The sequence below is a fragment of the Orbicella faveolata genome, unplaced genomic scaffold, assembly GCF_042242905.1.
Source record: "Orbicella faveolata isolate gen_17 unplaced genomic scaffold, um_ofav_v1 contig_24, whole genome shotgun sequence".
Classification (NCBI taxonomy): Eukaryota; Metazoa; Cnidaria; class Anthozoa; order Scleractinia; family Merulinidae; genus Orbicella; species Orbicella faveolata.
In genome coordinates, this window is record NW_028301552.1 from 24,277,091 (window position 1) to 24,293,529 (window position 16,439).

General features: G+C 41.0%; 2 protein-coding genes and 2 pseudogenes across 3 annotated transcripts in view; 3 read left to right on the top strand and 1 right to left on the bottom strand.

The window, feature by feature from the left end:
- The window catches only part of LOC110054340 (tRNA (32-2'-O)-methyltransferase regulator THADA-like), a 653,734-nt gene that overhangs the window by 238,893 nt on the left and 398,402 nt on the right, over positions 1-16,439 (bottom strand). The window lies entirely within an intron of this gene.
- Positions 281-1,253, top strand: LOC149110977 (uncharacterized; annotated as a pseudogene).
- On the top strand, positions 1,317-1,849 carry LOC149110978 (uncharacterized). The gene has a single exon (XM_089292828.1). It carries the CDS (start codon positions 1,317-1,319, stop codon positions 1,785-1,787), a length of 471 nt encoding a protein of 156 aa, XP_089148954.1. The 3' UTR covers positions 1,788-1,849.
- Positions 13,243-14,494, top strand: LOC149110979 (uncharacterized; annotated as a pseudogene).

Here is a 16,439-nt window from a genome sequence, read left to right on the forward strand (position 1 = left end):
TCGTTTGGCAAAGTACCATTTCGCAAAGTACCGTTTTGCAAAGTACCATTTTGCAAAGTAGCATTTTGCAAAGTACCATTTCGCAAAGTACCGTTTCGTTTTCTTTCATTTCACAAAGTACCATAAGCGGACTCTTCAAAATTCCCTGATAGAAGAATTTTCAAGTTCTAGACTAAACTACAATTGTTTGTTAACTGTTGCCATCAGTGCAGTTGCAGTGTTTAAAAGTTCTGAACAAAGCTTTAAAATTTTTGCCTCCCATTCAAAGGACTTTTATGGTATGCCCCACTCATTTGGGAAATGTACTTTGCTCAGCATTGAAGGCCTTGAAAACCTTGTATCATATTTTCAAATGTCTTGCTTTGAAACAGAGGTTGTTCCTTTTGAAATTAAAGGTGTCTTTATCTCTGATTGTCAACCTGAACTGGAAAATGTTCACAGTAGCCAAAAGAATGAACAGTTGTCTTTGAGTGTTAAAAATAATTCAAAACAGAAAACTAGGGTGTTCAGGTGAAACAGCAAAAATGTGCAAATGAGTAAAGGAAAAACAGCTGATTGTGCGACGTGAATATGAGAAAAAGAAAAGGGCAAATGAAAGTGAAGAATCTAGACAAAAGAGGCTGGCACAAATGTGTGAAAACAGCAGAAAGAAACGTGCAAGTGACTCTGGTGAATCAAGACAAAAAAGGCTTGCAAGTCAATCTAAGTATCAAAAAGAAAAAATGGTAATGAATCTTTGGAATGCAGACAAAAGAGACTGGCAAAGCAATGTCAGTATCAGAAAGAAAAAACTGCAAATGAATCTGTTGGATGTAGAGAAAAGAGATTGGCAAACAAATGTCAGTATCAGAAAGAAAAAAAATTGCAAATGAATCTGTTGGATGTAGAGAAAAGAGACTGGCAAACGAACATCAATATCAGAAAGAAAAAAATTGCAAATTAATCTGTTGAATGTAGGGAAAAGAGACTGCTAATAAAACAAGAGTGTTGCAAAAGTATTTCCACTAATTCAACCATTACTGAGGAAATCCTAAAATTCCATGCTGTTGTTTGTAGAGTGTGACAAAACTACTGTGGTTTACCGCTAGACTGCAAGAACTCACCAACATGTAGTACGTGTTTGTATCTTGTATTACAGGAAATACTTTCTACATTTTTGCTAGCTACATTGGCACATGTATTCATTTGCATATTGCCTGCTGAACAATAAATGTTGTTTCATTTAAAAGGTACCTGCTGTCTTTACATGGTGGCAGCGGCAGAGAGCTATAGTGGTACAATATTACACATAGCTTCATAGCTTCTCCTGAAGAAGAATGGCACCTGGATATTACTTACCACCGCCAGCACCTCTCGAAATTCATGATCACAACACAGCAGAGAAATGGAAAAAATTCCGGTTAGCGTGGGAAAACTACACACTCGCTACAGGGCTCAACAAGAAGGTACAGCCAGTAAAAGAAGCCACGCTCATGACAGTGATAGGTGAAGATGCCAGGGAGGTATGCTCTACATTTACCGACTGGGCTGAAGAGGGAAATGATCAGAAAATTGCACTAGTATTAAAGAAACTGGGAGAATATTGCAAAACACACAAGAACATTCCATTCGAAAGATATTGCTTCAACCGATGTGTTCAGGACCCAGGAGAGACTTATGATCAGTATCGTACGGCACTGCGAAAGCTAACAGAAGGCTGCAATTTCGAAGTAATTAATCCCGAAACAATACTTTGTGACCACCTGTTGTTTGGTATTTGTGACAACAAGGTTAAGAGAGATTGTTAAGAGAAATGGACTTAACACTTGCCAATACTGACAAAATATGCAGGGCATCCAAGAGCACGACCGCCCAGATGAAACTTGTGGAAAACCAGATGAACCCATCAAGTTCAGTTAACGTGGTTACAGACCAAGATCAGAAAATCGCACTAGTATTAAAGAAACTGGGAAAATATTGTGAACCACACAAGAACATTCCATTTGAAAGATATTGCTTCAACCGACGTGTTCAGGACCCAGGAGAGACTTACGATCAGTATCATACAGAACTGCGTAAGCTAGCAGAAGGCTGCAATTTCCAAGTAATTAATCCCAAAGCAATACTTTGTGACCACCTGTTGTTTGGTATTCGTGACAACAAGGTTAAGAGAGATTGTTAAGAGAAACAGGCTTAACACTCGTGAAAACTGACAAAATATGCAGGGCATCCGAGAGCACGACTGCCCAGATGAAACTTGTGGAAAACCAGATGGACCCACCAAGTTCAGTTAACATGGTTACAGACCAAGATCAGAAAATCGCACTAGTATTAAAGAAACTGTAGAATATTGCGAACCACACAAGAACATTCCATTTGAAAGATATTACTTCAACCGACGTGTTCAGGACCCAGGAGAGACTTACGATCAGTATCGTACAGCACTGTGAAAGCTAGCAGAAGGCTGCAATTTCCAAGTAATTAATCCCAAAGCAATACTTTGTGACCACCTGTTGTTTGGTATTCGTGACAACAAGGTTAAGAGAGATTGTTAAGAGAAACAGGCTTAACACTCGTGAAAACTGACAAAATATGCAGGGCATCCGAGAGCACGACTGCCCAGATGAAACTTGTGGAAAACCAGACGGACCCACCAAGTTCAGTTAACATGGTTACAGACCAAGATCAGAAAATCGCACTAGTATTAAAGAAACTGGGAGAATATGGCGAACCACAGAAGAACATTCCATTTGAAAGATATCACTTCAACCAACGTGTTCAGGACCCAGGAGAGACTTACGATCAGTATCGTACGGCACTGCGAAAGCTAGCAGAAGGCTGCAATTTCGAAGTAATTAATCCCGAAGCAATACTTTGTGACTGCCTGTTGTTTGGTATTCGTGACAAGGTTAAGAGAGATTGTTAAGAGAAACGGGCTTAACACTTGCGAAAACTGACGAAATATGCAGGGCATCCGAGAGCACAACCGCCCAGATGAAACTTGTGGAAAACCAGACGGACCCATCAAGTTCAGTTAACATGGTTACAACCCAAGAAAACAAGAAAAAAGGCCCGGGGAGATGCAAACCCAAAGGGAAAGATGACAAAAACGCCAACAAATCCAAAGAATGCTGGAATTGCAAAACCTTTCAGAACCACTCAAAAAAAGAGCTATGTCCGGCCTTCGGCAAAAAGTTTTTGAAATGTGGTAAACTCTCCCACTTGGCAGCTAAATGTCGCAGCAAGAAACGAGATAACAACTCCACATCTGTCAGAGCTGTGAACAGCGATAGCAAGCCGGAGGTGTTTCACGCCGACATGATCTCAGCGGTGGATCTGGATGATTCCCAGCTCGTAACGCTCAAGTTAGAGTCGGGCAATCATCTGCGGTTTCAGCCCAACACAGGAGCCCAATGCAACGTTATTCTGGTGAGCCTTCACAGGAAAGTGACAAAAGATTACAGACTGAAACGCATGACACCAGCTAACGCTCAACTTTCCGCCTATAGCGGCTCAAAACTGCAAGTCATGGGCAACGTTTGAATTACAGTTTGGTGTGATGACTTCAAATGCCAATTGGATTGTAAACTGGTTGACAGCAATGCAATCTGCCCCCTCCTCTGAAGAAAGGCTTGTGTGGGCATGAGGATCATTAAATACATGGACAATGATTAGTTAAACCAGCCACGAACAGGAAGTGCCCCTGTTTACTCTCTTGAAAAAACAAACATGACAAGAGCAATGCAAGGGCCCATCAAGAGAAGCCCTTATAAAGAATTACCTGCAAGTTTTTAGTGAAGGCGTTGGAAAACTAGCTGGCGAATACCACATAAGAATCGACAGCACTGTAGATCCTATACAACACGCACCTTGTCGCGTACCCAAAGCGCTCAGAACAAAAAGTGAAAGAAGCCTTAGAAGACCTAGAACAACAGGAAGTCATACCGCCCGTGACCTCTCCTACAGCATGGATAAGCTCCATGGTAACAGTTCCAAAGAAACACAGAAAGCTGTGCATTTGCTTGGACCCCAAGGACCTGAACCGTGCCATCCCACGCAAGCATTACCTACTCCCAACCATTGAAGACATTGCCACCAGGCTACATGGCGTGAAAGTCTTCACAAAGCTAGACGTACAAAATGGATTCTGACATGTGGCTTTGGATGAGCACTCGTCATTCCTCACAACCTTCCACACCCCTTTTGGACGTTACTGCTGGTGACGCCTATCTTTTGGTATCAGCTCAGCTCCTGAAGTCTTCCAGCGGAAAAAGCATGAGCTTATTGAAGGGCTCTCAGGCGTCGAAGTCGTTGCTGATGATTTCATTGTAATTGGCTGCAGAAGCACACTGGAAGAGGCCACTGTTGACCACAACAAAGTTCTTATGGCATTTTTGGAATGCTGCAAAGAGCAAGGTGTGAGGCTTAACACGGACAAGCTTAACCTGTGAATGACGGAAGTCCAGTTCATCGAACACATCGCCACAGACAAAGGGCTATGTGTTGACCCAGCCAAGGTTTGGGCAATCAGTGAAATGCCAAATCAGTTTGACTGTTTAGAATTACCCCGACTCTTACTGTACAATTGCTCTTGATTGAACAAAAAAAGGACGAATTTCTTCTTTGAAAACCTAGTACAGTCAACCCTGTCATAGCGACCACTTCTCGTAAGCGACCACCCGGCATGATCACGTATGACTGTAAGAAAACCATTACTCAAATATCACAAAAGTTCAGTTTTAAAAAGCGCTGACCAAGCATGCTCACAGATCATAGCAGTTGACTAACAAAAAAAGGCTGCAATACGATCTGTAGGTAAAAATGGATTGTAACATTGATGTAAGATGTTATGTACAAATTTTCAACAGTTTTAAGCATTGTTCAATTTGAAACATTATTGGCAGTTGTCTGTTTGCCTAAGTTGTTGCTCGTTAGGTAATAACTTTATGTAATCACGTTAATCACTTCGGTTTGAGCTTATTCTCTTATTTTTCTCGTAGATGACCCCTTCTCAGCATAAGCGACCACTTTGTCTTGCATCAAGGGTGGTCGCGTACGAGAGAGTTGACTGTACCCATCATAGAGCACAAATGACAATGTTCTTACCTTCATACAAAAATATTTGAGATTTTCTCTGATTTATATTTTTCAGGTCATATCTCCATGTATTACCGCAAGCATGGAAAGTTCCCATAATTTTCAAAGCCATTTTTTAAAATTTAAAGTAAGCTTAGCAAAAACGATCGTTAACAGATAATCTTTGTCTGACATTTTAATACCCTAAATAGCTCTTGCATCAGTAATGAATCATGAACAAACATAGATACAGTGTGCATACGAGCTACAGTGATCAGCGTCTTGGTGACCTGTGATCCATCAGATTTCCCAAATACTTTATCGCTCACTAAGTGAAACCATAGAAGAGATCCACCTGGATTCATTGCCTATGTATTAGCACGCAGTCTAATTAGTTTAAATCTTCCACACAAATCCGATAACACAAACTTATTCGGTAGATTTTTAGACAATATTAGGACTTCATAATGATGCGAAGCAGAGAGTCCATCTGCAGGAAAACATTCTCTACCATGGTGACATTATGAAGTCGATAACTAAACAAATTGTTCAGCATTATGATCCTGTGCTATCACCATACTCAACTGCATACCGTAAGACCCATTCTTGCGAAACAACGCTTAGTAGACTAATAGAAGATTGGAGATTGTCATTGGATCAAAAGTTGAGTGTAGGGATCCTCTCAACGGACGTGTCAAAAGCCTTTGATTCTTTACAGCAAACACTCATGCTAAGGAAACTACAAGCATATGGCTTCAACAAGACCACAGACATACTGAGATCATATTTTCAGGACAGAATGAATAGAGATAGACTGGGTTCTCTTGTGAGTGAATGGAGAAGTGTGGACAGGGGTTGCCCTCAGGGCTCTTCCTTAGGCCCACTAATGTGGAATTTGTATCAGTATGACTTAGCACAATTTATTAAGGACACTGATTTCTCAATGTATGCAGATGACCATCAGGTTTATGTGTCTGACCACTCAATTGAATCTATTCAAGAAAAACTCAACACAAATGGAGAAATTGCATCCCAGTGGTATAAGAAGAATTTTCTACAAGGCAACAAAGACAAATACAATGTAATGCTGCTATCTCAAGTCAAAGACCAGACTATTAATGTTAAGATAGACGGACACTGTATTACTAACTGTAATAACCTCAACTTACTAGGTGTTACAGTAGACAGTGACCTAACTTTTAGACCACACATACAATAGATCTGTAAAAATGCAAGCAAGAAGGTTGGAGTCTTGTCGTGTTTAAAGAATTTATTGTCTACAAACACTAAACTTCATCTATATAAATATGCAATTTTACCAACTTTAACTTACTGTCATCAGGTCTGGAACTTTTCTACAAAATTGGATAGAAGGAAACTTGAAAGGATTCAAGAGCGTGTTCTTCGCATTGTTTTCAAGGACAAATCTGTTACATATGATGAACTACTTAAGAAAGCTGGACTAACGACTGTATACAACCTAAGGTTACAAGATTTGGCAATACTAATGTACAAAGTTAAACATAAACTGACACCAATCTACATACAGAATATGTTGAAGAAAATAGAACGACATACCAACTTCGGAATGACAATGATTTTAAGATACCAAGATTTCGGACCGTAAGATATGGGAAACACTCTATAAGATACATGGGTCCCTACTAGTGGTCAAGACTTTCAAGAGATGAAAAGAACAGTGATACCTTACATTCCTTCATATCAACTATAAAAAGAAGAGACATAGCATCTTTGCTTGGGGAAAATTGTGAAAACTGTCCCTTATGTTTATCCTGACCTGACTTTCATATTGACTTATTAATATTTTAATATTTACTTATTAACTTTTTAATATATACTTATTCATTTTTACATTCATAATTTCTTTTTTTGTGTGTGTCCCCAATTAGCAGCAATGCTAAATACCCCAGACACGTTAATAAAGGTTTTTGTTGTTTGTTGTTGCTGTTGTTGTTGTAATACCGTCTCAAAATCGAATGTATTTTTTATCGTGATTCATCTATTTTTGTAGAAAAAATTTAATCAATTAATCGAGCTTCAGAATACAACAATAAATCTGAGATAGGTTTCAAACTGGCTATAAGATTCCTAAAATTATGCCACCTCTGTTTACATACTAAAATAACTAATTAGAAGTAATTAAAAAATGTATCCAAATAATTTTTGTAACCAAGAGTGTTATCCATGAAACAAGGCATTTTCTTGCTTAAAATGTCAACTTCATTGAAAAGCTTCAATGCAGCATGTTTGAAAAGATTTTTCTTCAACAAAACCAGCAAATATAGTAAAACGGTAGAGTTTCAAGCTCGAATTGTGATTGCGTGATAAGTGTCTGCACAGGTAAAGCTGAATGTAAACAAACAGACCGAGCAGATGAAAAACAGCCTTCAAGTTATTCTTATTGTTGTTTCTGGTTCATGAGATTGCTGCAATAAAATAACTGTACTTTAACCTTTCAAAGTTAGGATTTTAGTCAACCCTTTTGCCCTGTCTGTGAACAATTTGTTGAATGTTAGTTTCTCTTCACAAGAACCAAGTAAATCACCTCAAGAAATCTTCGTCACAAACAAACAATCTGAGATGACAAAATCGTAAAATATCGTGGTCTCTGTTCAATAAAAAGAGTCCACTGGATCGCGATAAAAGCCATTTGTGCACGTGTATGATCCCAAACTGATATTTTGAATCAACTGTAGCTTTTGTATGCCCAGGTCTTCCTCTTGCCCCGGATGCACCTGACCCCTTGTACTTTTCCTTCAACCATTCAAGCATGTCTATCTTGCAGGACAACAAAGGAGCCATTCCTGTTTAGTGTGCAGCCCATGATGCAGCGCCGCACTGGTCACTTACCCCTCCAAAGGAACAAAATGCCATTGTGAAATTACCCTCAAATTTCTTACACCTGACAAAACAATGACAAAACATATCCATGAAACAGAAGAAGAATGGGAACTCGGTCCAGTCCCCACTCTCTCCTATGTCCAAAATGGCAGGCCAGTTTATACATCATCTCAATGCAAGGCCTCGTTTGGTGATTGTATCTGCAACAAAAGCTTTTTGTTTTACTATCCAGCTCTCTTAACTGTATATTCCTTCTTGATGGATGGTTTCATTTTCTCCACTCTAAAGGACTCTGAAATAATGGGTCACATTGACACTGCTATAAAACTGCAGCTCGTATGTTTGTAATATATCTATGTATGCCTGGTCATGCTCCTTTACTGGTGGGTATTTACAAGAACTATGCAGGCTGTTAACAGACATAGATTATATGTTAACGAACATTTTTGTTAAGCTAACTTTATCTTGTAATCATATCAAAAATCAGGCCTGACAAAATATGGAGATTTTCCATGGTTGGAGCAATGGAGAAGAATTATGACTTGAAACTGAATATAAATCAATGAAAAATTCAAGCATTGTTTAAAAAGATCATCATATCTAGGCAAGGCCTTCATCATTTGTGCTGTTTGATGGGTACTAAGTTTTGAAAGAAAACTTTAACCCTTGTTTTGCTAAATCAGGGTGTTTGTTGTGCTAATCAAAGGCCTTTTCAGAGCAATCGTAAGCTAAGAATCACAGTATTACAATGAAATTGATTTGGCTTTAACAATTCATTTTCAGTCACCAAATACAGAATAAGGGCTTCATGTCAGCAATTTGGTTTGTTTATGGCATGAATTATGCTCAAAATTCCATTTTGAATGGCCTTAGAGGGGCATGGAGTGTTTGTGGCAAAAATTCAACAAACTTTGATAAGCCAAATTTTTCTCGAATGATTTTGATAACTGGGTCACTAAAGTAAGTAATGGTATAGGTATGGAAGTTATGGAAGAAGGCAGGTAGATACACCAATTTTTTAAAAAATGGCAATTTTGGGTTGTAATTTTGACATCAAATTTTGCCAAACTCTAGCCCCAGGCTCCTCTTTGTCCAATACCTTGAGGAAAAAGTTATATGTATGAAATGAAAGCTCTATTATAGTAGAGTTCATGGTCAAATTCATTTGGAAGCACAATTTACCGATTGGGTTTTATGGCACTTTCAAAATGTCCCCTGGAAGGCTGGGGTTTTGGTGCTCAAAGGGCAAAAAATGAGACCTCCCTTGAAACTCCAAAACTAAAAGTCAGGGAAGAGAGCCAAATTGGCTTTTGAAATATCTCATTGCACCCAACTTCTGTGCCAAGTTTCAGCCAAACCAGTCGACCATAATTTTTGGCCTCTGGAACACTTTCTCAGACAATGACACTTAAATTATTCAAGTGCTCATCTTAACATTTTGCAGAAACAAGATTTAGTTCTCAAGCTAATAATGAGTTATATGGCATGGCTGGTTATTCTCTCTTTCGAAATGATAATCATATTTCCAACAATGCATCAAGACCTTATGGTGGTACAGTTGTGTATAATAGAATCCCGTACCTATCTGGGTATCCCTACTGTCACAACATACATGGCATTGAGGTTCCTGTAATTAAGGTTACCAGCCATGAGGATTGGACAATACTAGGCCGATATTGCTCACCAAAGGTATCTGTAAGACAGCTTTGTCAAGCAATCTCTGAAGTATTAAACAGCATGTCTGATGTGAAGGACATTTTATTATAGCATATTCGAAGTGCAAATGCTTGAGTCATGTGACTACGCTTAGTGGATGTTTTCTTTTGCGACCACGAGGAGATGTTTCACTAGTTTAGGATCACAAATTCGTAGTAGAAATTGATGTTCAATACAAATTCGAATAAATGGTTTAACTTGGAACCATATTGGTAGCAGAACGAGGTTTACGTTGGGGAAATTCACTGAATTCAAGAAAATGCCGTTAAATTCGAAGAAGAAGAAGCGCCGCAACTGAGCGAAGGGCACAGACGATGGCGAAGGTATCCGTGACAAAATTGTAGAAAAAATAGAGGAGCAAAAGATAAAGAAAGCCAAATCGAAATTGCTGTTCACAAGATGAAAAAATCAGCTGGCTGATTTATTAGAAGATGGAGCGAGTAACCGTGAAATAAGAGCTTTGAGGAAAAAACTTGACAAAGTCCAAGAGAATGTTGTTGAAGATTTGACATTGATGGCTGTGTTGTATTTGGGAGCTAGAGATCAGCATGCTGTTGAGAAGACAAGCCGCGAACTTGAGGAAATCGAGAAAGAATTCTGTAATGCCCAAGAAAATGTACAAGAATATTTGGATGCCAATAAGGATGAATTATCAAGTCAAGTGTCGGGATTTTCCGGGAAATTGCATAATTTGTATTCACAAGAAACGAAAGCTCGCCAGTGTGTGATCGAGCTTGAGGAGCGATTACGTGAAAAAGAAGAATCTGTCAAGCGTGCTCAAAAGAAAATGGAGGAAGAATATGCCTGTTGTCAAAAAGAAATGGAAGCCAAAGTTAGAGAGGCGAAGGAGGAATTGGCCCGAGCAAAAGGAGATTGCAAAGAGAAATATTTGAAGCTAGTGGGTGCCATAGATGAGGAGATTGAGTTGTCACCTTCATGCCTGCCAAAAAGGGATGTTAAGCCAGAAGAGGAGAAGACTGCAGAAGAATCACCGAAACAAGAGCTCGGGAAAGACGTGGAAACAATTGACGGGAGTTTCTATTCCGGTATTTAGTGGAGACAAGCAGTCGTATGGGAGCTGGAAGGCAGCATTTATGGCTTGTGTTGACAAAGTGCCAGCCACTGCAGAGTATAAATTGTTGCAGTTGAAGAAGTATTTATCTGGAGAAGCATTGGCAGCAGTGGAGAGCTTAGGACATTCGGCTGAGGCCTATGAAGCGGCCAAGAGCAGATTGGAGAGAAAATTTGGTGGTCAACACCGTCAGATCAATTTGCACTTAGAGGAATTGGACCAGTTCCAACTGATTCGTCCTGGAAACGCCACGGATCTAGACAGGTTGGCAGACTTACTGGACGTGATCGTCATAAATCTGAAAGAGGCTGGAAGAAAAGAGGAACTTGGCAATGGGTCCTTATACATGAAGGTACAAAAGAAAATGACCAGCACTATGCTTGCTAATTACAACAGATGGGTGTTTGAGCAAAAAAAGTGGAATGTTTTGAGACACGTGAGTGGATCATTCAAGAAGCTGAATTCCAGACTGTTGCGGCAGAGACACTATGTGGGCTGATAGGAAAACGAAGAGATAGCTCACACACATTCTTTGGTCAGACAAGTGGTCCAGGAAAGCCTGTAAGCACAAATTGCCCACTTTGTAAGAAAGATCATCCAGTGTGGAGCTGCCCAGAGTTTAAGAAAATGGATGTGCAAAGTCGTTGGCAAAAGGCTAAAGAGCTAAGACTGTGTTATCATTACCTCGGAAGAAATCACAAGGGAGGGCGATGTGCTCAAAATAGTCGATGTGGTATTGATGGCTGTCAGAAAATGCACAATCGGGCACTGCATGGAGATCAGTTTGTAAATGGTGGAAGTGCTAGCGAGTCACAAGTGATAGAGCCAGAGAGGAGCTGGTGAAAAAAATGCACATAGTTCTGGCATGGAGGGGGAGTGAAGCACCCATCCTGAACACTGCTTGACAACAACCATGGCAACCACAAAAGCTCCAGAGCCAGCAAAGTATCTTGCCTTGCATACAGTACCGGTGGTGGTGAAGAATGGGGAGCAAAGAATGATTGTAAATGCCTTACTAGATGATGGAAGCACAAAGACCTACATAAATGGTGATGTGGCTGCTGAGCTAGGGTTGGAAGGAAGCACCCAACGAATCACAGTTAATGTGTTAAATGGCGAGGAAGATTCCTTTGAAACCATGCCAGTGGAATTTGACCTGCAGAGTATTGATGGCAAGACTCATGCAAGAATTTCAGCATTTACAGCAACACGGGTGACTGGGAACATGAGACCAGTTAACTGGAAAGAGCAATCGGGAAAGTGGAAGCACCTGCAAGGTGTTAACTTCCCAAATCTTGGCCCTCGGCCAATCATTGACATGTTGATTGGCATAGACTATGCCGAATTGCACTTTTCCATTAGAGATGTCTGTGGCCAACCTGGGGAACCGGTGGCTCGACTGACACCTTTAGGCTGGATGTGTATTGGTTCACCTAAGCTGACAGAGAACAGTGTGCAGCAGACAAATTTTAACATGGCCTATTTCGTTCACCAACAAGAGAAAAAATTGAGCTCTGTATTGCAGAAGTTTTGGGAGATCGACTCATCTGGGTAAATCACAGAAAGAGAACTCCTGAAAAAAGAGGAAGTGTCGGTGATAAAAGCATTCAAGATCTCAGTGCAGTTCAAAGGGGAGAGATATGAAGTAGAGATGCCATGGAAACCAAACGCCCCCCGAGTTACCAAACAACTATGAGATGGCAGTGAGCCAGTTGATCAGCACTGAAAAGAGACTTCTAAAGGATCCTCAGCTAGCGGAGTCATATTTAGAGGTCATCAGCAAGTACACACAGAAGGGCTACATTTCTAAAGTGACACCCTCTAAGACAGAGGAGAAGGCCTGGTATCTTCCACACTTCGCAATTGTAAGACCTGAAAAGACAACTACAAAGACTAGGGTGGTTTTTGATGCCTCTGCAAAATTTAATGGACTGTCATTGAATGACGTCATCTGCCAAGGACCAAAACTCCAAAGGGATATCTTTCATGTACTGCTCCGTTTTCGATGTTTTCCAGTAGCCCTAGTATGTGACATTGCAGAGATGTATCTTAGAATTGGGATATCACCCTTGAGTAGACCATTCCATCGTTTCTTGTGGAGGGTCGTAGATCAGTCCAGACCTCCAGATGTTTATCAGTTCAATAGCCTTGTCTTTGGAGTTAATTCATGCCCATATCAGGGACAATTTGTTTCTCAGAAGCATGCAAGGTAAAACCAAGAGCACTACCCGAGAACTGCCGAGACAGTCTTGGAGTCTACAGACATGGATGACAGCAAAGAGGAGTGCGTAAAAATTTACGAGGAACTATCAGCACTGTGGGGGTCCGCAGGTATGCATGCCAGAAAGTGGCTTTCCAACTCAGAACATGTACTTAAGAGGATACCTGAAGAAGACAGGGCTGCAGAAGTGGACTTAGACAAAGGAAATTTGCCATCAATGAAAACGCTTGGTGTGTTGTGGTTGGCTAAGAAAGATGTTTTCACTTACAGAGTGAATCCACCAGATGAGCAATTCCAGTTGACCAAGCGAAATTTCCTGCATAAGATAGCCATGCTGTTTGACCCTATGGGGTTTCTGGCGGCATACGTGATTCAGGCAAAGATTCCACTGCAAGACATGTGGACCTCGGGATTAGATTGGGATGACCCACTAGATCTGAGCCAAGCTAGAGAGGCCAAGAAGTGGTTTGAAGAACTCACGGAGTTGTCAGATATGCAAGTCCCTTGTTGCCTGCAGTTGAACTCACATGTTCAAACAGTTACCTTGCACACTTTCACAGATGCATCAGGGAATGCGTATGGTGCAGTAACTTATGTTAGGTATCAGTACAAGGTTGGTACAGTATCTACCAGCCTAGTGGCCTCCAAGACACGCGTGGCACCACTATCAGCTACAAGCATCCAAGACTCGAGCTTATGGGAGCTGTTTTGGGATTAAGATAAGCTGTCTATAGCCAAGGTCCTTAAGATTGACCAGAGCCTACTCACATTCTGGAGTGACAGCATGAATGTGCTGTGGTGGATTCGAAGACCCAGCCGCAATTTCAGACCGTTCATAGCGAATCGAGTAGGAGAAATACATGATTCAAGCAGTCCTTCTCAGTGGCATCATGTTAGCACACACCAGAACCCTGCTGACCTGCCAACCAGACGAATGTTGGTGACTAAGGTAAAAGGAAGCAAGATGTGGTGGAAGGGTCCGAAGTTCCTGAGCATGCCAGAGGACACATGGCCAAAAACAGAGATTGATGTAACTCCTGAAGTAACACTAGAAGTTCGCAAGAACGTGAGGGCAACATTTGATGTGCCAGGCACAGAATCAGTACTATTTGCACTTACCCTGCAAACGACTTGGTGTTTACATCCCAGCAGATATTCAAGCTGGACCAGATTATTGAGAGTTAGGGCATGGGTAAGTTGATTCGTGAACAACTGTGGAACGCAGCCAGAGAGGAGTTCTGGAGAACTTAGCAGTCAAGAGATCTCAGATGCAGAGACTGACATCATCAAAGAGGCACAACAAGAAGCCTTTCAAGAAGAATACAAGGTGCTGGTCAATTTCAAGTCTGTTCCACAAAACAGCAAGTTGCTAAGTTTGAATCCCACCCTAGATGAAGATGGTCTGCTTCGATCAGACGGGAGACTGTGCTATGCAGACTACCTGCCTTTCGATGCTAGATATCCAGTCATTCTACCAAGGAAGAGTGGGGTGACCAGGCTAATTGTGAAGTCCTACCATCATAGAAGTAACCATGCAGTGGGAACCAATCACACGTTGTCCTCGCTGTCAGCCAGACTCTGGATAATACAAGGTAGAGAGGAGATTCGTGACTGGAAGAGAGTGCTGTGAATGTCGGAAGAAAAAGACGAAGGCTGCTAAACAGATAATGGCCCCCCTACCAAAGATTTGACTAAAACTGCCTTTCTGAGCATTTGCCCGAACAGCGGTTGACTTTGCAGGACCATTTGTAACTGTTCAGGGGAGGGGCAAGAAGAGAGCTAAACGATACCTTTGTTTATTTACATGCCTAACATCTGGGGCTATTCACCTAGAGATGGCCTATGGGCTGGACATAGATTCCTTTCTGAACACGTTTTATCGCATGGCCAATCGGAGAGGGCTGCCAGAAGAGATTTCTGATAACGGAACTAATTTTGTAGACGCGGAAAGAGAGCTGAGGGAGCTCATCGAGCAACTGGAGTGGGACAAGATTGAGAAATCAGCTGCCAACAAGGGAATCAAGTGGAGTTTCAGCCCATAATGGGCACCTCACTTTGGTGGGGTGAATGAGACAATGATCAGGTCAGCGAAGAGAGCAACCTATGCGATATTAGGAACTGGAGATGTGACCAATGAAGAACTGATGACAGCATTTATGGGTGCAGAGGCACTCATAAATTCCAGGCCTTTAACTTATCAGTCTGCTAATCCCTCAGATGACACACCCATCACCCCAAATCATTTCCTGATTGGACAAGTAGGAGGCCAGTTTGCTCCTGAATCAGTTGATAGTGGCCAGTTCAGTCCCAAGAAGCGGTGGAAACGGGTGCAAGAACTAGTGCGACATTTTTGGCACTGGTGGCTGCGAGAGTGGCAACCAACTTTGAATCGTAGCTCCAAGTGGCAGAAGGAACAGAAAGACGTCAAAGTTAATGATGTAGTCTTGGTAGTGGCACCGGACACACTGTGTGGGCAGTGGCCGCTTGGTAGAGTCCTAGCGGTCTTTCCAGGAAAGGACAAGCACGTGAGAGCTGTCAAAGTCAGAGTTGGCTGCAAGGGATTATTAACACCGATCACCAGAATTTGCCCATTAGAACTCCTTTCAGAAGATGATGCAGAAGAATAGGACCATAGCAAACTTTAGGAGAACTAGAAGTATAGTGAACTTTAAGCTAGAAACACACGAAACTCCTATTGATAGGTCAATGAGCCACTGGCCCATCGAGAAGGGGGAGTATGATGTGAAGGACATTTTATTATAGCGTATTTGAAGTGCAAATGCTTGAGTCATGTGACTACGCTTAGTGGATGTTTTCTTTTGCGACCACGAGGAGATATTTCACTAGTTTAGGATTGCAAATTCGTCGTAGAAATTGATGTTCAATTGAAATTTGAATTAATGGTTTAACTCAGAACCAATTTCACTAGATAATATCAACTGGCTCATTGAAACAGAGAGAGGACCTGAACATAATCTAGTAGTAAGGGGCAAGTACTACAAACAGTGGATATCAAGTTATACAACTGACCACAAAACAGTACTTGATCACATATATACAAACATATCTTACTTACATGTTGTAATGACTAAGATTCATTTAATTCAAATACAGACAGTTGCGGACATTTCAGTGAGTCATTCATGATGTCACTGCTGATCGTATGTATCGTAGTCGCTACTAGGTATCAAGTTTAGGAAGAGCACAACGTTTTTTGTTAAGGAGTTAGTTGTTTATTGTTCAATGATGTTTTTCTTAGTTTATTGCAGAGCAAGGCACGAAAAACTTGTAAGTATCGATTGCTTTCTACTTAAGTTTCTCATCGTTGGTATTTTGGTTTTCTATTTTGCCTATTCAGCGGATTCATGTGTTTCCATTTCAGTGAATTGCTTGTTTGTGTAAATAAAAGTCAAGTTCAGCGTATCTCAAATATTATCCTTGTTACCGCAGTTCAGTAACGAACATTGGGTTCCTACACATGTAGATATACAGACAGGTGTTTTAGAAACATAT